This window comes from Pieris napi, chromosome 1 (genome assembly GCF_905475465.1).
Source record: "Pieris napi chromosome 1, ilPieNapi1.2, whole genome shotgun sequence".
Classification (NCBI taxonomy): Eukaryota; Metazoa; Arthropoda; class Insecta; order Lepidoptera; family Pieridae; genus Pieris; species Pieris napi.
This window is the reverse complement of record NC_062234.1, coordinates 5,512,072-5,535,321: the sequence shown is the minus strand read 5'-3', so window position 1 is coordinate 5,535,321 and position 23,250 is coordinate 5,512,072. Positions and strand designations below refer to the sequence as shown.

At 33.3% G+C, this 23,250-nt stretch overlaps 4 protein-coding genes across 5 annotated transcripts; 2 read left to right on the top strand and 2 right to left on the bottom strand.

Annotated features, from left to right (window-relative positions):
• Positions 1 to 233: 233 nt before the first annotated feature.
• LOC125051071 (probable dimethyladenosine transferase) lies at positions 234 to 1,805 on the top strand. Its single transcript, XM_047651221.1, has 5 exons — positions 234 to 431; positions 603 to 789; positions 887 to 1,190; positions 1,324 to 1,545; positions 1,652 to 1,805. The coding sequence occupies exons 1-5, from the start codon at positions 374 to 376 to the stop codon at positions 1,799 to 1,801; spliced, it is 921 nt and encodes a 306-aa protein (XP_047507177.1). The 5' UTR covers positions 234 to 373; the 3' UTR covers positions 1,802 to 1,805.
• Positions 1,799 to 2,740, bottom strand: LOC125051081 (NADH dehydrogenase [ubiquinone] 1 beta subcomplex subunit 6-like). Its single transcript, XM_047651233.1, has 3 exons — positions 2,387 to 2,740; positions 2,211 to 2,312; positions 1,799 to 2,051 (listed from the first exon to the last, which is right to left on the bottom strand). Exons 1-3 carry the CDS (start codon positions 2,627 to 2,629, stop codon positions 1,905 to 1,907), a joined length of 492 nt encoding a protein of 163 aa, XP_047507189.1. The 5' UTR covers positions 2,630 to 2,740; the 3' UTR covers positions 1,799 to 1,904.
• Positions 2,741 to 2,981: 241 nt separating this feature from the next.
• Positions 2,982 to 8,669, top strand: LOC125057354 (mitogen-activated protein kinase p38b-like). Of its 2 annotated transcripts, none has more exons than XM_047661128.1 (9): positions 2,982 to 3,203; positions 3,498 to 3,634; positions 3,840 to 4,033; positions 4,764 to 4,873; positions 4,979 to 5,103; positions 5,668 to 5,747; positions 6,156 to 6,277; positions 7,744 to 7,874; positions 8,114 to 8,669. In XM_047661128.1, the coding sequence occupies exons 1-9, from the start codon at positions 3,100 to 3,102 to the stop codon at positions 8,191 to 8,193; spliced, it is 1,083 nt and encodes a 360-aa protein (XP_047517084.1). In that variant the 5' UTR covers positions 2,982 to 3,099; the 3' UTR covers positions 8,194 to 8,669. The 2 variants fall into 2 exon arrangements, with proteins under 2 accessions (XP_047517084.1, XP_047517002.1); XM_047661046.1 differs by lacking the exon at positions 5,668 to 5,747 and adding an exon at positions 5,378 to 5,457.
• Positions 8,670 to 11,783: 3,114 nt separating this feature from the next.
• Positions 11,784 to 16,429, bottom strand: LOC125057282 (E3 ubiquitin-protein ligase Topors). Its single transcript, XM_047660923.1, has 5 exons — positions 16,065 to 16,429; positions 15,587 to 15,787; positions 14,984 to 15,153; positions 13,595 to 13,801; positions 11,784 to 13,500 (listed from the first exon to the last, which is right to left on the bottom strand). The coding sequence occupies exons 2-5, from the start codon at positions 15,776 to 15,778 to the stop codon at positions 12,027 to 12,029; spliced, it is 2,043 nt and encodes a 680-aa protein (XP_047516879.1). The 5' UTR covers positions 15,779 to 15,787; positions 16,065 to 16,429; the 3' UTR covers positions 11,784 to 12,026.
• Positions 16,430 to 23,250: the final 6,821 nt, after the last annotated feature.

Sequence of the window (23,250 nt, the reverse complement as noted above, 5' to 3'; positions counted from 1 at the left end):
AGCGCTTTTGAAAGAAATATCAAAAACGTTAGTCGACATCACAGGAGTCCGAAAATCTGGCAGCTACCTCGGACAAAGAATTAGTCTAGCGATTCAAAGGAGGAACGCTGCGAGTATCTTCGGAACCTTGCCTAAAAGGACTCCTTTTAATAATATATTTTAGTTTATGTTGTAACATTTACAAAAAAATTGTAGGTAACATTAGTAAGTAAGCCATGACTGTGACAACATTGAAGTTTGAACTATTTTCTACAGTGCCAGTCGAGTCTGTGCAAACGTCTCCCGACAAATACTTATTGAATTGAAGGAAAGTTGGCATTTTTAAAATAAATAAACAAACGTGGTTTGTCGTTTTTCGTCAAAATAATTTAAGATGCCTAAAGTTAAAATTGAAAAGAAATCCAGAATTCATAATGAAGTTGCGAAACAAGGTAGGTACTTAAATTGAGGTTATTTATGCATGCTTTGTTATTATTTCTCTCATTATTTTGGATTTTGGAAAATTCGGTTATCTAAGTAAGCTGAAACTAAATATCCTTAGGCTATAATGTTATTTCTAAATCTATTTAATTTTAGCTTAATTAAAGTGTAATTGATTTCAGGTATTCAATTCAACAAGGATTTTGGTCAACACATATTAAAAAACCCCTTGATTATAACATCTATGCTGGACAAAGCTGGATTAAGACCAACCGATGTAGCCCTTGAAATTGGACCTGGTACAGGAAACATGACTATAAAAATGCTTGACAGAGTTAAAAAAGTAATAGCCTGTGAAATTGATACAAGGTAATTTTTATTTCACACTATATTTAATTCATTGCATGCCTACAAGATTTTTATATTGTCCCATTGAATAAGAAATTTGAATCTAAATTTATTTCAGATTAGTTGCAGAACTACAAAAAAGAGTCCAAGGTACTCCATATCAAGCTAAACTACAAATCTTAGTGGGAGATGTATTGAAAACAGAACTACCTTTCTTTGATATATGTGTGGCAAATATACCTTATCAAATTAGTTCCCCACTTGTATTTAAATTATTACTTCACCGCCCTTTCTTTCGATGTGCAGTTTTAATGTTTCAAAAGGAATTTGCACAGAGACTTGTGGCCAAACCAGGAGATAAATTATATTGTAGATTATCTATTAACACGCAACTCCTGGCTAGGGTTGATATGTTAATGAAGGTATTATTTTATAAATATAGCACAGTAGAAATAAGTATATTTCTTATTAAATATTATTATTAATTTCAATTTGTCTTGAATTTATCTGTATTAAACTAAGGCACTGAGTTTTTATGTTATCAACTTTTTTTAGGTTGGCAAGAATAATTTTCGCCCACCACCAAAGGTTGAATCAAGTGTTGTAAGAATAGAACCAAGAAATCCTCCACCTCCAATAAATTTTGTGGAATGGGATGGACTAACGAGAATTGCATTTGTTAGAAAAAATAAGACACTGGCAGCTGCCTTTAAACACAGCACTACGATGGCTGTTCTAGAAAAAAACTACAGAGTTCATTGTTCTCTACATAATAAGGTTGTAAAAATATGTTTTCATGTAACTAGATATCTCAAAACTGTAAATAAAATAACCTTATTATAATTAATTAACAATTCAGTAATTATATTGTACCTTTTTTTAGGAGATTCCAGAAGATTTTGAAATAAAACAAAAAGTCCAAGATATATTGACTAGGGCAGAAGCAGATCAAATGAGAGCCAGAACAATGGATTGCGATGACTTTATGATGCTACTACATGCTTTTAATTCAGAAGGAATACACTTTGCATAATATATTGATTATTTTTTATTCACATAAAATATCTAACAATGTTTTCCTTACATGATTCTTTCTAATAAATACATATTAAAAAAAAGTTATCTAATCAAGTAGCTCACTTAACAAGTACAGAATCTTTGAAACCCCTGTCAGCATAATCTGCATCACTAGCTCGTTCAGATTTGAAAGGGAATCTAGGTTGACCAGGCAAAACAATTGGTTTTGATGTCACCACTCTCCATCCTCCCTTTTTAGTCCAGTCCTATAAAAAATAATATATTTAATTGTATTTATTTTTGGTTGCATGTTTGAAAAGAGTTACAGCATGCTAGATTAGTAAAATCATTAAGATTATCATTACTGTATATTTTAAAAATTATGATATATTAAGAATGTTAGTGTATATACAAAATTTACATACATTTCCTCCATATTTAAAATAGTAATGGGTTGCTAACACACCAACAGCAATCAAGCCAAGTTTTCCTGTGATATATCTATAATCTGCCGCGCGATTCACTCCCTAAAACATATATTTACATGATATTTTGAAATATTATTGGTTAAGGTAATTAGGTTATTATTATGTAATCTTACCAAAACAGGTGATAGTTTTTCAAATAGAGCATCTAAAGGTTTGCGATACAAACGACGTATAGGATTCGTACGTTCTTTCCAGTATTCTTCAACATGCATAGGTTCATTTGGAGCCAAGACTTGATCCTTTAACCACTGTTTCCGCCACTGTCGTTCAGCGTCAGTCATTCCAATACATCTTTCCCTTTCTGATGCCACTCGACCAGCAATGGTCATAGGCTTTACACCGGCCGTTTGAGCCATAATTTAGAGTAAAAAACGCCTAAAATTCAATAGCTATTCGAATATGGTATATTGTTAGTTGATAGATCCTGCCTAAGATCCAAGGTATTCAAATTATTGACACTTCTTCATAAGTCAAAACATTGAAAAATCAAAACAAATTTTTATGGGACGTTGACAGTCCGTGTTATACAGCTTTTGGAACTTGGAAGTAAATAATTTGTCTGCTTATAACATTATTTCTTCTCGACTATCTGTGCCGATATTTTGAATTTTGTCTAGAATATTCTGTAATTTTTGGTAGTGAGTACTGAGTAGTGACTTTACCAGGCCATAAAATTAAAAAAAAAAAAAAAAAAAAAAAAAAACTGAGTAGTGACAGCTGATTTGTAATTTTTCAATAATTTTCATGTAGCAAGCTAGCAACCTGTAAATAGAATTTTATTTTGTGATCCTGTACTGTTTATCGTGTAAAATATATCAGTGTTAAAATGCCTCGTTTTCATACAGTAGAAATAAATAAAACCGAATGGATCGTACCGGAACGTTATCAAATGCTTACACCTGTGGGCTCAGGCGCGTACGGTCAAGTATGGTATGTACTATGTATTAAATATTTATTTCATTTATCATTTACAGGCAAAATGCCAATTTTTTTAAATTAGTGCTATTATGTTATTTAACATAATAAGCAAGTATAGCTAGTAATATCTAAATTAGGATTTATTTTTGCAAATCAAGTTGGTAAATTAAATTGTTTTTTGTGTAAGTGTTGAAATAACATATTAACGGAAATAGTATCTGGTTGAAATAGTAATGTAATCAGCATGAAATAAATTCAGCATTATGAGACCATTTTAATAGACCTAACATTATTATTTAATTTCAGTTCTGCCATAGACACGGTGCACAATATGAAAGTTGCAATTAAGAAGTTAGCTCGCCCATATCAATCTGCAGTACATGCTAAACGAACTTACCGTGAACTTCGTATGTTAAAACATATGAATCACGAAAATGTTATTGGTAATTTGATTTTTTTTAGAATTTCACACCAAATCTCTTAAGTGCATTTAAAGACATGAATTTCACTCATTGGTACCAGCTAGTTTGCCACAAATTCAATATCATTATAGTATTTGGTGTTATAAGTTCAAATACTTCTTAACCAGAGATGAGAGGGAACAGTCTGAGTTAGGTATTAAAATCATATCATTTTTTTACCTTCAAGGACTACTGGATGTCTTCACACCAGAAAAAAATTTAGAAGATTTTAATCAAGTTTATCTGGTTACACATTTAATGGGAGCTGACCTAAACAATATTGTTCGAACACAAAAATTGTCTGATGATCATGTACAGTTCCTTGTATATCAAATACTAAGAGGACTTAAGTACATCCATTCAGCAGGAATAATTCATAGAGTAAGTTTTAAAATAGTGATATATATATTATTGGTACATATACATACAATGTTTATTGTATTATGTGAATTAAAGCAGCTGAGCTATACCTTCTAGGTCCTAGATTTGTATAACTTTCAAAATACTTTTTTGAATAGGCTGTAAGTGGTCAGCTGTCTACGTGACCGGCTTCATTGATTTTTAGTTCTCAGACATGGCATTTTCCTCATCCAGACTTCATTGTTGAGAAGTTAATGATAACATGACTAGCACGATACTGCTTGGTATGCTCACACAAGCATTAGGGAAGCCTGGATAATAAATATAAGTCAGTTACATTTGTAGCACTACATATAGGAAACTTTACTGGGCAGCCATTTCAAAATAATATAATCATGTTAGTTTTTGTCATAACTATTTTAATTAATATTCTGTTATTATGAAAATTGGCATATAAGCAAACAAAAGGGTTTGTTTTGAAACAAAATAAAAATAATAACATTAAATTCCACAGTTTACTAGAAAAACACATGTTTCTATCAAATCCGTTACTTTACCGGCTGATTAATTTGAAATTTAAAACACATAAATTTTTTTTTGTGTAGTTGTAATATTTAGTCAATTTAGTATCCAAATATGGGAAAAAGTGGATTTTGGAATTTTGCTAATCCAACTTTATTCTACGATCATGACGAAATGTGTGTCTGAGTGGAAACTAAGTTCACACATATATTGTAGTATTGCTTAACAGGATCTCAAACCATCAAACATTGCTGTCAATGAAGACTGTGAACTGAAGATCCTAGACTTTGGCTTGGCTCGGCCCACTGAAACTGAAATGACTGGTTATGTGGCAACTAGGTATGTTGTGCGGATAACTACTGAATTTACATAGATAGAGGTTTTTATATTTTAATCAAAAGTTCACATTAAAACCATATTTAATTATGTAATTAAATGTTTTAGATGGTACAGAGCTCCTGAAATTATGCTTAATTGGATGCATTATAACCAAACTGTTGATATATGGTCTGTGGGTTGTATTATGGCTGAATTACTTACAAGCAGGACTCTCTTTCCTGGTACAGACCGTATCCTTTTCAGTTAAAATATTTTATAATGTAATTTAAAGATTTATTAAACTCCAAACACAAGGTAAGCTTTTCTTCTGTTTTTTATTTGTGCTAATATTTGATAGGTTGGAGTAGAAGTGTATTAATAATTTTATTCTTATGTATTACTGCTTACTTGAGTAGGTCAGTTTCATCAATTATTTCTTAAAATAGTCACTAGTTATGTTTGCTTCATAACTTTATTAGATATTTTATACTTTCTTTTTGCTTTCTACCTTAATGAATGAGACAGATATTCATCAATTGAATTTAATAATGGAGATCCTTGGGACCCCAGGTCCAGAGTTTATGAAGAAAATCTCTTCAGAGTCTGTAAGTAAAGCTACTAGCCTGGGTATTGGGAGCTTTTTACTTTCCTTATCTTCTGCTTTACATGCTATATTATTTCTTCTATGTAAGTTTTTGATTGTAGCTTAAAATGTTGTCTGGGTAAAAATTAACAAAGCTTATTTAATTTTTAATATGCCATGTTAAAAGCTTGTGTAAGTTTGGTGCTTGTAACCTTAACGTGTACGCATTCAGATATTGACCATCTCACAAGAATATTATTTTTATGTGGGAAACCCGACCAAGAGACTATAGACAAAATTTTAAGTGAAGAGGTAAGCTAACTTTATAATTGGAATAAAAACAAAATCAGTACATATTGAATTTCAAGAAAGTCAAGGCGTTGTTAAGTTCAATATTTTATTGAGTTTATACAATGTGTATTAAAAATAAGGCTTATTATGCATTGTCCTTTAGTTCTAAATATGTGTGCATACTTCCTTGTAACATAGCTTACTTTACTAATATTTAAACTTTACATATACATATATAATAACAATTGGTTTAGGTACAAAAGTGTTTTAATAAATACAGGCGCAATGTGCGGGAATAACCCCACACATTTAAGACAAACGATTGTCTTTAAATTCTTTTATTATGGCGTAATATTCGATTTGTTTCTTACGATGAGCGTGTCAGCTTAACAGAGGTAGGCTTTTATATCAAATTATTTTGTATTTCAGGCTCGCAATTACATACAATCGTTACCAACATTAAAACGCCGCGATTTCCGTGAAGTGTTTCGTGGTGCCAACCCTCTTGCGATCAATTTACTTGAGCTTATGCTCGAGTTGGATGCTGACAAGTAAGTCATTAAACTAACCCAACGAAGCTACGCAAGTCAACTTTAAAAAAAAATGGTTTTCATTTAACAATAATGTTATTTTCAACAGCAAAGTTTGTGATACATATATGTGTAATGTATAGATTATATAAAAATTGTGTTATTAAACTTACTTCTCTGCGTATCTCGTTATAAGTTCTACAGATAACATGAATGAAGACTAAATATTATCGTAATGTAAGCTGCATTGCTCTACAAAATAGAAAGCGACATGTCTTTAACCCTTTTATTTTTTTAATATCAAGAATGTACTGTGACATTGTACTGAGATCTTTAAATTTGAATGCCTTTTGGTACGTATAAAAGTTTACAAATGTAAACGAAGACTAAGGCCACGTTCACACGGCGACTATTCGATTCGATTTTTTCACGTATACGGTTTTACCGTATACGATGTAATTGTTCACACGGCAACCATTCGATTCGTTTTTTTTTTCGATCAAAAAAATAAAATCCTCGATCAATATTGGAATTCAGTCCTCCGTATTGTCAACCGACTGATGTAACGCACAAGGGCGTGCGAGTGCGTACGATTCTCGAATGGGCGAGTCGTGTGAACGAGACTACATGAACATAAGTGCCACTGCGTGTCGTTTTCGATAACATCGTTTCGAGATGCGGCGTTTCCAGTGACAACTTCGCACGGTGTACGGATATATTTCTCGAACACGGGATTTTCCCGTATGAACGCCGTGTAAACAATTTTTAAGTTTTCATATACAGTAGAACCTCTATAAGTCGAATATCAAGGGAGACGCCAAAAATTCGAGTTATAGAGTTTTCAACTTATGGAGGATTTCGACTTAGGCGGATTTTGATTCGACATAAAGAGTTTGAGGTTTATTCTTATAAATTGAACACCTGACACAAAGCAAGCAAACACGTGTTTCCATGAGTCATAAATTTATTATTGTATACTCCTAAAATGTTTTCTAAGAAACAATAGTGTACTCACATTGTCGGCAAGTTCTTAAAGTCGGTAACTTATTTTTGTTCGAACAATAGAGATAATAAATTCCAAATGATCAAGTTGTAAAGGTTGTAAAATAAAACGTTCCTATGTTCGAGATACAGAGGTCAAATTTAATTTTTCGAGTTGTAGAGTGAAAATATGTACCAAAATGGCTTGGAGGGACTCGGTGATTATTTCGATTAACAGAGGGTCAAGATTTCAAGTAATGGAGGTTTTGGTGTTTTAAGGGAAGGGAACTAAACATTTTTTCGAGATTTGGAGGTTTTTGACTTATCGAGGTTCGACTTAACGAGGTTCTACTGTATATTCTGTTGTCACTACTCTAATCGATAAAATCTCGTATACGGTTTACGGGAAAATAATCGCCGTGTGAACGTGGCCTAATGTATGCCATATTACATGTCCGTCATGTTCTTTTGATTTCTGGTTTTAATTTGTATTGATTTAATCCAAGGCGTATAACAGCCGAACAAGCGCTGGCGCATGAGTACTTAACGCAGTATGCGGATCCAAGCGATGAGCCGGTGTCGGCACCCTATGACCAGAGTTTTGAAGATATGGACTTGCCTGTCGAGAAATGGAAGGGTTAGTAGAGATTACATGTATTTTAATATCACATGTTCACAATATTTCTCTTCTTAACACGAGACAAAATGTCAAAACTAGCCGATTTTTATTATTTAACAATAACAGTAATCTATAACTCGTATAATTTGACGGATTCAAAAGATTATTTATTAATTGTTTTGCAAGCAAGTCACTTGCCATGTCTGTTCTTCACCCTCCTTGCACATCGATATGAAATAGGATTTATTATTTTACAGAATTGGTTTGGAATGAAGTGGTAGAGTTCAAACCTCACCCGCAGCACATGAATACTGTAGTTGAGGTCAACCCTTCTTAATCATTTTAGTTTTATATGCCGGGACCCTTGCACAAACCTTAAAAAAACAGTTTTTTTATAGAAATAAAAAAAATGCAATATACATTGTATTCTTACATAGCAAAACCAAAATAGGCCTTTTCGAAAGTTTTGTGTTAAAGGTCCCAAATTCAATATTAGCCTGTTTTATTTACATGCTATTAAGTATTAGATAACATATTGTTTTGCTCATACTTATTAATATTTTATAATCAACTCTCCTCTAGAGACTAGAAGGAATAAATTTTTTTGTGAGGCGTAAAAACTAGTTTTACGCATAGTGATACAAGTAATAAGAAAATGATTTGTCAGTTCATAATTATTAGGGTGATATTCGGAAACGAGACTTTCGTAAAATCTCGTTTCTGAATCTTGCTTCGCCTCTTCCACGATCTTTAAGTACAGTATTGATAGTTACAAATTAACGAAAATCTACAAGAAATGGTTGGAAAATCTACTTAATGGTATAAATTCTAATGGTATTTTTGAAACTTTACTTAGAGATCTTGAAAGAGGTCCTAAAATGCTTTTTGCATCGCGGTGAATGTTAGTATTTAAGAATCGTGTATGACATGATTTTTATTATAATATGCAATGTATTTTTAGTCCAACCGCAGCTATTTTGCAGAAATAATTAAGCCTAAATCGGGTGCTTATATTATTAACCAAATAGACTTAAGAAAACTGATATAGTGTATAAATGTATTTATAAAATGTTCAACCTACAACAAACATAGTAAAAATCACGCATTATGCAACGCCATAAATACATCACTATTACTTATTACTAATTAATTTGTTTTCAGTATTCTTATAAAGTTATTATTTATAAAGTTTGAATCCATTACTCATTATTAAGATGCCGTTTAATTATAAATTAACGATATATGAAATTAATACATTAACGAATATAATTTTTGTAATGTGTTTTGCAATTTATTTTGCTATTATTTTCCTAGGTGGAATAAAAATTTCAGTCTATAGTAAAGTTCTCAATTTCTTTGAAAACATGGCACGCGAGTGATAGTTTAATAGATTGTCTTATAAATTATTTAGTAATGTGTTATAGTAGTGATACAAATATTTTTATTTAATTTTGTATTGAATTAATTTCTGTAAGTATTCACTATAATATTAACCTTGAAAAAATATATTTACATATTTAAACAGAAGTGATAGTTTTATTTTCATAACCCCTAGTCAAGATTAGTCAAAGTTGAGATAGGTATTAATGAGCTTTCGATATATACGAGCCCCGATGCAAAATAGTTCGTCTAGTATGGAAAGTAAGTGCTGCCCTCTATTCCGTAACTTAAGCATCAAGATTCCTTCATTTTTCAACAAGATGGTATTTCCTGCCATACTGCAAGGACAACAAAGACGTGGCTACTGGCGAAAAGCATCCCTACAATGGAATGGCCATCTAACAGCCCGGACTTGTCGCCGATCGAAACCCTATGGTGAAAAATGAAAAAAGTTCTTCGTAAAAATCCATCAAGATCGAAGAGCGACGAAAAGTCTTGGCTGTCTTGGAGTCAATTACGCGAGTGTGCAGCGTTGGTTGCAACCATGCCTCTTCGCATTAAAGCTGTTATTGCATAAGCATAGGCGACACAACTAAGTGGTAGACGAACTAGTTTGCGTCAGTGACAAGGGACGAAAAGAAGGGTTAGAAAACTTTTGCGTTATGTTTTTTAGTATATTTTTTTAATTTTTTATGTTATGGTAAGTCATGAAAGAATTTCAGTTATACTAAAATAAACTTTAAAATGTTCCTCAAATTGTGGTTTACTTTTTATTAAAAGTTCTTAATTATTTTACCAATATTTACTTTCTATATTTTACGCTTTGCACTTACTTTCCATACTAGACGAACTATTTTGCATCGGGGCTCGTGTAAGCAAAAATTATTAACAAAAGTTTATAATGAAGGAATAAAAGTAGTAAAAATCTCGACAAAATGAAAGCTACACGTTTCTTTATTTTTATTTACTATTGGCATAAAACATCCTCTAAATTATGCATTTAATCATTATTTAAATGTATAACTTTTGACAAAAAGAAATAATCATATATTTGCACTCGCTAAACGTGTCAAACCTGGAGCAAGCTAAATGCCTGTTGTAGTTGCATTGAAAAATGAGTGAACTGTACGTTGATAAAAAGGTTACAGGAATTGTATTTCCAGCGAAAATACTATGATAATAGCTGTTATTCTCCCTACTGCTTAAAATATCAATTCGTGAAAACAAACTTATAAATGTCAGTGTAAAAGAGTTCAAACTTTTATAATTAATAAATCAGTGTAGCTACAAGAAAACGTTAAATACGACATACGGGAAATCTCTCACGTTCTCGTTTAAATCAGCAACTTTGTTAACAAAGCAGTCGCGACGCTTTAGAATGCATGAACTACTCTAGCCGAAGATGCATTCTCATTGGGTTACAAAGGTTAACGAGAACATAGTCGAAAATCCTATATGAAAATATATATCAAAGACATTACAACAATAAACCAGCCATATTTTCATCAATTATAGGATCGATTAATATAACGATTTAAATAAATTTAACTTTATACAAACGTAATAATTTATTTGATCAGTTATATTTACACATAGGCAGGCATTAAAGGTGAGCCGGTACCTCTAAGGCTAATTTATACACGGGTTTAAGTAATCAGACTGAAGGATACTGCTCAAAATACATTTTAGGTAGGAATTTACACCTAACGTTGAGGACATTAAGTATAAAAAATATTTTATCATTTGTGATTTCGTAGATATTATTAGAATAAAAAAAATCTGATGAAACCTACTATTAAGTTAAACGTGTTCAGTGCTGAGAAAGATCTAATATACAAATATTTATATTTAAGGTAATTTACTGTTTATTTTAAAATAAGTTAAATATCACTGGCGTAAAAACCACTCCTTCAAATACATACAGATATTTCCTAGCTCCTTAAATAGATGATACTGGTGTATTTAGATATAAAAAATATTTGCTATAGTTTACGAGCATAGGATTGATTTTATTTATACAATGTTTATTGTATATATTATTCTGCTATACACGAGTTCGACTGAATTAAAAGTAATACATTTTTACTCAATTAAGGGTTCAATTGCTATGCTTAAGTGTTAAAAAGAGATTTTAAAGTAGCTTATACGACAACTAAAACCAAAAATATTTTTAAGAATCATACATTATAATAATTTATAAGTAAATATTATTCAATTCTGCGTAGTCCTAGTAACCGTAATAAATCCAAAGTCATATATGCTTTAAACATTGTAAAGCGATAACTGAATTTTCCTATAGCTAAATAGTTAAGATATTTTATAAAAAAAAATATTTTTGGAAATGTACCTACTTTCTGTTGCTGGTATGATTTATATGGCCAATTTTTTTGTGCAGCTACCCCAGTCTTAGTCCAAACTAGTTGGGTTTTCTGTTCTTTGAGCCCGTGTACATGAATTTTATATATTTTCTATTTATTTTAAAATGTATTATGTCAGTCAGATCGAAGACATTGTGGTACACGTGATACCTAAAATCGAGAAACATAAAAAAACTGAAGGAATTTTTATAATTTTTTTACAATGCATTATTTTTTCCCGTCTTACATAAGAAATACTCTGGTGAGACAATCTAAATACCCGCGATACAAAAAACTACTAAATGCTAACTTAGTACTCAAGTTACAATGGCTATATACATTACATTTGTGTAGAGGAGGCTCTAGCAGACATGGCCACCACCAGCTCCCAAAATCCTAGTTATCACAGTAATGCTAGTTTTTAAATATTGTACTAAAAACTGTCAGTAATATTACGTGGCACGTTTAACTCAGTATCAGATACATCGGAATTTTTATTAACAATTGTATTAGGGCCTCGATCAGTGCTTTTTTCTTTGCTTGAATTGCCATCAGTAAAAGACTTGGAACTGTTTGCGTGACTTGACGCTTCACTGCAAGTGGAACTTCTTAAATGCCTTTGATTACTAACAACAGAAACGGCACTTTTCAGTCTTTTGCTCTCACAACTAATTCTGCCTTCTGCTTTTCTTTTGCTACTCTTACGGCTATTCTGTGTTCCACTAGTGCTAGGTTGATCTGTAGAAGTTTGGGACTTTCCTGAACTCGTACTCGCCGTTGCTTCGGCACTTTTGGATGATTTTACACCTTTACCAGAATACGATTTACGATTACTTTGTTTAGTTTCTGCAGTTTTGGTTTTTGACTTTTTTTCTTTTTTTATTCTCTTGGTCTTTTTTTTTGTTCTATCACTTTTACTTGATTTTCGTTTGGTCTTCTTTTTTCTAGATTTTAGCGGACGCGGTTTATAAGAGTCACTACTTGAATCACTATAATATGAAATAACATCGGTTGAGGATGAGGAACGTCTTGAAATTAAATCTGATTCAGATGACGTAGAAGTTCCACTAACTGAAGAGCTGTCGGAACTGTGAGATGGATAAGTTGACCATTGAGATAGGGGCGGCGTGTAAGTGCTATCGTCAGAGTCGGAAGGCGCGCTGGTTCGCTGGGCGGAGGGGCAGAGAGAGGGTGCAGTCGTGGAGGGCGGATGGTGTTGTTTCAAAGTGAGTTTGACCAAGGGCACTGGCCTGCTTTCTCGAGCCTGACTCGTCTGCGGCAGCATTATAGGCCGCGGCGGTTGAGCGTCTTCTTCGATGACGACGTCGCTATCCGACTCTAGCAGATCTACCACTTCCGGAGTGCGCGCATGAGGGGGCTTAATATATCCCACCACCATTACTTCAGAGTTGTCGTCAGAATCAGAATGTGATATAGTCTCTATTGGAATTACATCGTTCGTCGATGGATTTGAAATATTGGGTTGGGGGTACACCGGTGCCGGCCCTCGAGACGGTCCAGGTGGCGCGTCAAGTTGGAAATCACGTAAATAATTATCTATATTTACCTCCGAATCGAGGCTGGAATCATTATCAGAACTCGAAATCACCTCGTTGACTATCGTCGATACTCGCGTATCAGTTGTGTATTGAACGTTCCTGTCGTATCCTGCCATATCATAAGGTGTCGATGCAAAACAATATAACTCGTGTAAAAAGTGCTCTGTCCTTTCCCCGAAATACCTTTGCAACGCCTCTCGGAATTCTGTGGAATTAATATGATATCGGGGAAGCAAATCCATTATTTGAGTCATCACATAGGATATATGCCCGACATTTTCATTTAGTAAGTAATGGAGTTCTCTACTTAACCAAGGCACTAAACGGTGCATTTGAGAGTCATTACACCTGAAAAAGATACGATGTTTGATTCAAAGCACACAAACAATTATAGTATTAATAATTTTGCAGTTTTTATCACCAAAGAAAATATACTGTATACCTATAGAATTCCGGGGCACAGTCTCGGTATCTGCCTGTGAAGTCTGGGAGAGGTCGAGCCCAGAGGTTGTGACGATATACAGTTCGACGAAAATAGGAAGGTGGACGGCGTCTGTGAGCCGGTGGTGGGCGACGAGCTGCTGTCCGGTAATTTGACAAAATCTGTTCTAGGGCCCATGAATCTCGATACGGCAATGTTAATGTTGTCCTGTAATATTATATTACATGCTATTTATATTATATCTAAAATATGAATAAAATCAATATAGTTTATAGAAACCAACCACTTATAGTGAACAGTAAGTATATTGACCACTGTTCTCAATATAAACAGAATAAAAGTTTTTAGAAATAAAATCCATAGAACTCGCTAATAGGATAATTTAGTGACAATTTTGCTCACGAACTATCATATCAATCATAACTAAATTGGAGGTATAAGTTTAACTTTTATTATTCATTTACCAATTCCAAACCAAAGTCAAAAACAATTGACAACATTAATTTTGTTACACTACTTTAAATGTTTGAAGTCAAGAAAGAAATTAGATTTATTAAATTAGATTAGAAATTAGACATTTTAGAAACATTTACATTCACCTCATTAGTCAATTTACTTTGTCTGTAATTATGTTAAATGTTTTTTATTTAAGTTGGCTCACTAAGGCAGATAAGACATTATTTACTTAAGTTATGCATACTGATTAGGTACCTTGATTCATGTCATTGGGTCAGAATAATATCTATCTAGTAATTCCCCAATAATGTGGAATTTACCCTATAAAGCGGTGATTTCTCAATTTATATTTCTGTAGTGTGTAATTTATAATGATTTGTCCATAATTAGTTTTGCGTACCTTGGCACCTGCTTCAATTGTTTTGTTATAAAATTAAACTAACTTTATTAAATTTGTGTTCTATGTTTTTGAATTGTTCCAAAAAACGTTTTTACGAGAATACTCCTACAATGCGATCTCCTATAACACAGTATACACAGACCGCCGAGTTTTTGCTGTACATTTTTCAACATAAACAAGAGAAAACCGAACTGAACATGTTAGAAAAAAAGATTGAAGGTTATCAGTACGCCAAAAGGATTTTTGTCTGTGTGGAGCATACAGGCAACTTTCAGAGCTTTTACTTTATGTTAAGATATCAAACATTAAACCTGGGTCTCAGTGGGCCAAGTCGCAAAACTAAGCATTAACATTTTCTTTTTAGTGTATGGGTGCAACCTATTCCCAAGCACTGATTTCATTGAAATATTCCGTAGAAGCTTTAGATTTAATGATAAATATACACAATATTCTTCAAATGATTGCTGAATCCGTTTATGGAGTTTTATGATACTACATTCTTACTTCTTACATTCCTCCTAGGAGACCTTTACCTGTATCTGAATCTCTGTGTGGCATTTGTTAAATTGTCAAGTTCAATTCTCTCAATATCCTCCACTTGATTTCTTTGTTCAACCATGTACTCTTCATACTGATGATTAGACCGTACATTATGAATGATTGATTTAAAAATTTGTTTACACAGTGGACATTCTGCCTTGACCTGTAAATTCAGAGTTTAATATTATAAAACAAACAGTTCAAAGTGTTGACCTATGTTTTATGACTAAACTAGATCTTTATAAATTCAAATTCACCATTGTAAATTAAGTATCTAGTACTAATTATCTAATTTAATTACTTATGAATTCTATTAATATGGGTGCCGTTCTTTCTAATAATACATCAATTCATTATTGATTCTGCAAGAACACCTCATAAGAATGTCAACATCAGTGTGTTACAAAAAAACCGTTTAAATTCCAATGTTTAAAGCAGCATGTCTGTTTAAAAAAACTTGTTTTAATCATGCCAACCTTGCCTGTAATTATTAACAGCGACACAAAAATTATCCAAAAAGAAAAACCTCTGTAGAAAAAGAGCTTCTTTAATATGCATTTCTAATTACCTACAAATGTTTTACAATAAAAACTCACCTTACTCCACTTCAAGATACATCTAAAGCAAAACTGGTGGAGACAGGAGTCTGTAAAAGATTTATTTTTACATGTTCCCAGACATATTGCACAGTTTGGAGGAGGTGAACTTCTCCCACTCTCATGCTGGGGACTACTGTCATCACTTTTTACACTGCTGTCTCCTTGTGATGTGTTTGATATTGTCTCCATGTTAGAGGCCTTAAATTTTACAATAATATTTTATATTTTTCAACATATAATTGAAATTGACTATGAATTCAATTGTTTTGTTTAAGAAAGAGGGGTAGATGCATTCAAGCAAAGTTGTTTTAATAGGTTTTTAAGCATCTTTAACTACCTACTCTAACAATTATAGCATATGTATCAATTAAAATAACTATGAAAAAATTTAATTTATCATGTCTTTATTGATACTCTACACTAAACAAATTGTCTTAACTTTCATCAAAATAGAGGCATTAAAAAACTGTATTACCCCATAAACCGATGAACCAGTCCAATAATTGTTTATGTGCTGTGTCTCTCTGAAGAATTACTTAAAACAACATCACCAGTATTAAAGTGTCTAATTTACTGCGACACTTAAAAAACCCTATCATGAGTATTCTCGAATCACGATCACAGAATATTATTAAAGAAATTTTACATCCTACTGCTGTTAATTAGATAATTACTCCTCTGTGTACATACTAAAGATCAGTAGAAACATATATCAAAGTTTTATACAATTTCAATTAACGAAAACCAATGAAATCGAAAATATTTCTTAGATATTCCTTGCTAACATATTTAATTTTCAATTTTCACACATTGATTCTATTCACAGATCAAGTAGTATACCAATTACCACAGAAGTTGGGAGACTCAGACATAGATAAAATTTTAGTATTAATGAAAATATAGTGGCTGTGGTGTAAAAATACAGTAAGCAAAAATTGAAATTAATGTAAGTACACTAAACAGTAAAAAAACCTGTTCATCTTGTTATTGATAAATTTTTATAAGCTTGTTACATATTCATTGCACTCCCTTTGCCCCGCAAACCCAATACAAGTCACCTCTTACGAAACTACGCTATATAAGGAAAGGGACAAGAGAACCAACAGCTTTTGATCGGATACCTCATATCGGACCGGTCAAGTCTCAAGTAGTTAAGTTTATTATATAATATATTTATCGTGCACCTAATATCGGGCCGATTAAATAATTGTATTTAGTTAAGTTCATTATTTGTAAAAGTAATTAATTAAAGTAATTTTAATATATTTTGGTTTTTTTTGGAATCCACCGCTGGCCCTCACTTAATTGGCGCAGTCGGTAGGATCGTCGAGTCAGTGCGCGTACTAAGTAATATACTCCGTAGATCGCCTACGTAGAGTACGCGAACTAATAGACTTCCAAGTTTTAATCGACGATTCACAAGAACCGAGGACAGCGGACCACACACGGCGCATCCAGAAATCGATGACAAAAGGTGCCACCATCGTCGAAATGCATATGTAAGTTACACATTTCTTAACGATTGGTTGTTACATTCCTGTGTGTTCCCAAATCATCCAAAATTTTCCATCCTAGGAAAAACCGGGGAATCGAAGCCCCAAGAGTTGCCTCTCGCATCGAGCTGAGAGATCGCAATAGACATTTAGATTATTTAGAAGATATTTTAGAAGATAACATGGAGCACGAAGCTTCCCTTGAGAATTTTTCAATTGCACAAGATGCATTATTAGATAGGATTTTAAGAGCTTTAAAATTTGTGCCGAACTTCGACGGAAGTGCGTGTAATTTAACAAGATTTTTGAACTTATGTGACACGTTAGTAGTGACTTATGCCAAGCCAAGTCCGGGTAATGATGTTACAAATTTAGCATTAATTAATGGAATTATTAATAAAATAACGGGCGCCGCCGCCAGAGCCCTATCAACAAATGGGGCCCCTCAAAATTGGAGTGGCATAAGAAGCACTCTAATTAATAGCTTCTCAGATCACAGAGATGAGTCTACTCTTTATACTGATTTGTCACAATTAACGCAAGGATCAGATAGCCCACATATATTTTATGAGCGTATACAAAATTTATTGAGTACAATCATTACATATGTAGAAGTTCATGATAAAATTGAGACCACTATTCAGGCTAAACGTAATTTATACAATAGCCTCGCGTTAAAAACGTATCTAAAAGGTTTGGAGGAACCTCTGGGCTCACGCATACGATGTATGAGACCAGAAACATTAGAAGTGGCGTTGCAATATGCAAAAGACGAGATGAACATAATTTACTTGCAAAACAAAAATACGAAGAGACAAAATTTTACACCTCAAATATCTAGCTCGCCTACTCTAAAACCTTATAGATACGATATTAATCCACAGTATCAAAAACCTTTTAACTTGCCAAGATTAAATAATGGTCAAAATATTAACAATAATTCATATAAGCCTCACATGTACCAGCAGCAAGGTCCTTCAAGGACCCAACAAATGTTTAAAGCTTTGCCAAGGTCGAATATGTCTACGGGATTTAGAATTCCACCCCGTCAACCAATACCAATGAAAAATTACCCTCAACCCATGAGTGGTATTAGTCACCCTGCTGCTCGAGTTTTACCACCTACTCAGACTGGACATGACTGGAGGATTCATGGTAATCCACCCCCTAACAATTACTTTAAAACTCGACAGATTAATAATAACGAATTAAATGACCCTTATCTCTATAGCGACTATGACTATGACAATGACGAATATCCATGTGACTTTCAACAATATGACCCTAACTACTTACCATATGACTGTTCAACAGCCGACGAATATAATATAACGGAGTATACTGAACAACCGGAAACCATAAATTCTGAAAACAACGTGCCAGAACCTTCCAAACAGGATTTTCCAAAGGATCGAAAGATAGTTTTCCCCGAATAGAGTTAAATATACAAAATCAAAGACAATTACCATTTATTCAAGTTCTAATACACCCAGATCTCCCACCATTAAAATTTCTAATCGATACAGGTGCGAATCAATCTTTTATAAGACCCGAAGCTATAGATACTTACTTTCCAAATTTTCCTTTAAACTTCGAACCATTTATTGTTTCAAACGTGCATGCTACTACCAAGAATGATTATACAATATATATACCATGTTTCAAAGAATTCAAAGACAATGCATGGATAAAATTATTCGTGTATAAATTCCATAATTATTTCGATGGACTAATTGGTTGTGATCTTCTTCAAAAATGGTCGGCAAAAATTGATTTAGAATCTAAAAAATTAATTACGAAGTTTGCATCTAACCCCCTTCATATGTACATGTCCCATAGTGTGAATTTATGCGAAGCTATAATTCCAGCTAATTCTTCGAAATTAATACGTGTGCCTACTTCTATATCCAACGGTGATATATGTATTCAAGATCAAAAAGTCGGGAAATGTTACATAAATGAATGCATAACTACGGCAAATAATCATCACGCAATTTTAGAAATCTCTAATCCCACCAACAGTGATATTATAATTTCTTTGACGGAACCCATTAAAGCTCATATATTTAATGAACAAGTGTCATATGATACTTTTAATAACAATGCCCGAGCTCGCGACGTCTTATCGCGTTTGCGCATAGATCATTTAAACGCAGAGGAGACAGCTAATATAAAAAATATTTGTAGACAGTATTCAGACATTTTTCATCTTGAACACGAACCTTTGACATTTACTAATAAAATCAAACACTGTATTAATACGACCGATGAATTGCCTGTTCATAGTAAAACCTATAGATATCCATATATACATCGTGAAGAGGTTCAAAATCAAATAAAAAACATGTTAGATCAAGGTATAATTAGACCTTCTACCTCCGCATGGAGTGCTCCTATATGGATAGTGCCAAAGAAAAGTGACGCATCTGGAAAAGTTAAGTGGCGACTAGTCATTGACTTTCGGAAGTTAAATGATAAAACGATTGACGACAAGTATCCGATTCCAAATATTACAGACATTCTAGATAAATTAGGTAAATGCCAATATTTCTGTACATTAGATTTGGCTAGTGGCTTCCATCAAGTGGAAATGTCATCCAAGGACATTCACAAAACTGCATTTAGCGTAGAACATGGTCATTACGAATTCCTTCGAATGCCCATGGGCCTAAAAAATTCTCCATCTACTTTTCAACGTGTTATGGACAATGTTCTTCAAGGTCTAGTTAATAGGATATGTGTAATTTATCTCGATGACATTTTAGTGTTTGGTACCTCCCTTCAGGAAATGATGACTAATCTTAAAGAAGTATTTCAACGCTTAAGAGATTCTAACTTTAAAATCCAAATGGATAAATCCGAATTCCTTAAACGAGAAACCCCTTATTTAGGTCATATAATTACGACCGAAGGTGTTAAACCCAACCCAGATAAGATCAAGGCCATAGCAAATTATCCCATACCAAAAACAACAAAGCAAATTAAAGGCTTTTTAGGACTATTAGGTTACTATAGGAAATTTATTTCTGATTTCGCAAAAATCACTAAACCTCTTACATCATGTCTAAAAAAAGGCGCTACTATTACCTTATCTCCGGAATATATCAAATGTTTCGAACACTGCAAAACTTTATTAATGAATGATCCTATCCTACAGTACCCCGATTTTACAAAAGATTTTATACTAACGACAGACGCATCAAATATCGCATTAGGAGCCGTTTTATCCCAAGGTTCAATAGGTAGCGATAGACCCATAGCATACGCATCCAGGACTCTTAATACTAGTGAACAAAATTATTCAACGATAGAGAAAGAGTTATTAGCCATAGTTTGGGCTACTAAGTATTTCAGGCCATACCTTTTTGGGCGTAAGTTTCGAATTGTCACCGACCATAAGCCTTTGCAATGGCTTATGAATTTAAAGGAGCCAAATTCCCGTTTAACAAGGTGGAAACTAAAACTCGCAGAGTACGATTTTACTGTAATATATAAAAAGGGTAAGTGTAATACGAACGCTGACGCGCTATCGCGTATTGAAATACACAATGACGAAGCTATGTCCTTAATAGTTAATACGTCACGGGACCCGCGTCGTCATAGTACCTCATCAACACTTACAGCAGCCTCACAGAATAGCAAATCTTCTTCATCCACTCTGACAGCACCTGAAACACGCGAATTCCAATCACCACAAAGTTCGTCGCATACTGAAACCGCTCATACTAGCTCCGAAAATCCCATTCTTGAGATTCCTATTAGCGATGACCCTTTAAATAAATTCCGCAGACAGATATTAATTAATATAGTTAATCACTTACCTAGAGTGAAGCCCGTCATTAGTAAACCATTCGAAAAATTCTCTCTCATTTCAGTTCAAGTTCATGTAGACAACCTAGAACAAGGAACTATCGACCTCATTAAAAAATATGTTGATCCAAATATTCGTACAGCAATTTTAGTCCAGCCAATAGATAGAATGCTTCATATTGTTCCTATTATTCAAAGAACTTTTAGAAGTTCCTCTATGAAAATATTACTCGTCAAACGGCAAACTGAGAACGTATCAGATTATCTAAACCAACAGGATACTATTAGGAAATATCACGAAGGTAAAACCAACCACCGTGGTATCAATGAGACATATAACTCTTTGTCACAACGTTATTTTTGGCCTAATATGAAATCAGATATAACAGAATATATAAATCGATGTTCAGTATGTAATTGTGCGAAATACGATCGCAATCCAATACAGCAACAGTTTAAAATTGTACCTCCGCCATCAAAACCCTTTGACATGTTACATGTAGATGTATTAACTATAGAACAAGAAAAATATTTAACTTTAATAGACGCATTTTCCAGATATGCACAAGCGTATCGTATTAGCGACTGTACAGCCCCTAATATCGTAAAATCATTGCTAACGTTCATCACCCATCACGGTTCACCGATGTCCTTGACTACTGACCAAGGAACCGAGTTTACGAATCAAGTTGTAACTGAATTTTTACGTCTTCACAAAATACACCATCATAAGATCGCTGCACACACCCCAAATGAAAACGGCATGATAGAACGTTTCCATAGTACTCTCTTAGAACATCTCCGAATATTAAAATTAAAACATAAGAATGAATCTGCCACCAATTTAGTACCTTACGCAATTTTAGCATATAATAGTTCCATACATAGTTTAACTAAATGTAGACCCTATGACTTAATCACTGGACATTACGACCCAAGAGATCCCACTGATTTAAATTTATCCGAACGTTTATTACAACAATATATGCAAAACCATCATAGTAAAATGGAAACAGTATATCGACTTATACATGACTCATCGTTTGCCGAACGCGAAGCGATTATGACGCAACGAAATACTCACAGAGAACCCGAAGTACAGTATGAACCCGACCAAGAGATATATGTACGAAATCCGATGGCAGCTAGACAAAAGCTAGCCACGCGCTATACACAAGATAAAGTCATAGCTAACTTACCTATACATATATATACTTCACGCAGACGCGGACCGGTAGCGAAATCTAGATTAAAACGACAAAAGACACATAAAGATTCTACTTTGTTACAGGTACCTAATACTGACTCTGACAACCCTAGCCCAAGCGCAAGAAATTCGACTCGACAGCCTTGACAATGGACCTGGCTTATTTCCCTTTAAATTAGGAGATACTAAAATCATTTCTCACCATCATGTTTTCCTGAAAGACATTAACATAGACCTAATAGAACAACAAGTTCTTGACTTGCAGACAAAATTGACTGAAACTATACATAGACTACCGAACGGTTACTCATTACGTTTCAAGAGCCAAACCGATTTTATTAATAATAAATTAAATAAAGTTATGTTACAGTTAAAATCATTCGAACCCGACTCCAGGGTTAAACGAGGCATCATTAATCCATTGGGTACTCTCATCAAGTTTATTTCTGGGAATCTCGATCATAATGACGCTCTGAGATATGAGAAAGCTATTCATATTTTAAAATCGAATAATAAAGAATTAACCACAAGTTTTAATCAACATATTTCACTTTTTAAAGAATATAGCATACAACAAACTCAAGTATTGAATAATTTAACAGACAATCAAATAAAATTAAGTAAAGCCCTTAACTATATAATAAACATGTCTAACTCGGACAATCAAAGCGTAATTCGATACTCCCGCCTGTCGCTAATATTCAACATTATAAGCGATAACGTGCAGGAATTATATAATGAGATAATTAGAATAGAAAATATATTAGCTTTTAGTCGCACTATGTCATTGCACCATTCTATATTAAATATTAATGATTTAAAAATAATGTTAAGAAAATTAAAAAGTCTGTATGGCACAGATCAAATTTTAGATTTGGAGATAAGAAACTTTTATGATATAATTAGCTTAGGTTCATATTATATAGATAGGAAAATAGTGGTTGTCCTTAGCTTTCCTATTACCTTACCTCCAATATTCCAACTTTATCGATTGTGTCCTGTACCTAATATACATTCTCAGGTAATTATCCCGTCCTATCCATATGTAGCAACTAATACTAAAGAATTTGTGTACATAGAGACAGAATGTCCGAAGATCAACAGGTGGCACATATGCGAGCAAAAACTACGTCATCAAATGAAGACCAAAA

Coding starts and splice junctions, on each gene's coding strand:
- LOC125051071 (XM_047651221.1), top strand. CDS start 374: ATGCCTAAAGTTAAAATTGAAAAGAAATCCAGAATTCATAATGAAGTT. Junction 432..602: donor TAATGAAGTTGCGAAACAAG/GTAGGTACTTAA, acceptor AATTGATTTCAG/GTATTCAATTCAACAAGGAT. Junction 1,191..1,323: donor GGGTTGATATGTTAATGAAG/GTATTATTTTAT, acceptor AACTTTTTTTAG/GTTGGCAAGAATAATTTTCG.
- LOC125051081 (XM_047651233.1), bottom strand. CDS start 2,629: ATGGCTCAAACGGCCGGTGTAAAGCCTATGACCATTGCTGGTCGAGTG. Junction 2,313..2,386: donor AAAAACTATCACCTGTTTTG/GTAAGATTACAT, acceptor TATATGTTTTAG/GGAGTGAATCGCGCGGCAGA. Junction 2,052..2,210: donor ATTTTAAATATGGAGGAAAT/GTATGTAAATTT, acceptor TATTTTTTATAG/GACTGGACTAAAAAGGGAGG.
- LOC125057354 (XM_047661128.1), top strand. CDS start 3,100: ATGCCTCGTTTTCATACAGTAGAAATAAATAAAACCGAATGGATCGTA. Junction 5,104..5,667: donor TCTCTTTCCTGGTACAGACC/GTATCCTTTTCA, acceptor GTACGCATTCAG/ATATTGACCATCTCACAAGA. Junction 5,748..6,155: donor ACAAAATTTTAAGTGAAGAG/GTAAGCTAACTT, acceptor TTTGTATTTCAG/GCTCGCAATTACATACAATC.
- LOC125057282 (XM_047660923.1), bottom strand. CDS start 15,778: ATGGAGACAATATCAAACACATCACAAGGAGACAGCAGTGTAAAAAGT. Junction 13,802..14,983: donor ACACAGAGATTCAGATACAG/GTAAAGGTCTCC, acceptor ATAATATTACAG/GACAACATTAACATTGCCGT. Junction 13,501..13,594: donor TGTGCCCCGGAATTCTATAG/GTATACAGTATA, acceptor TATCTTTTTCAG/GTGTAATGACTCTCAAATGC.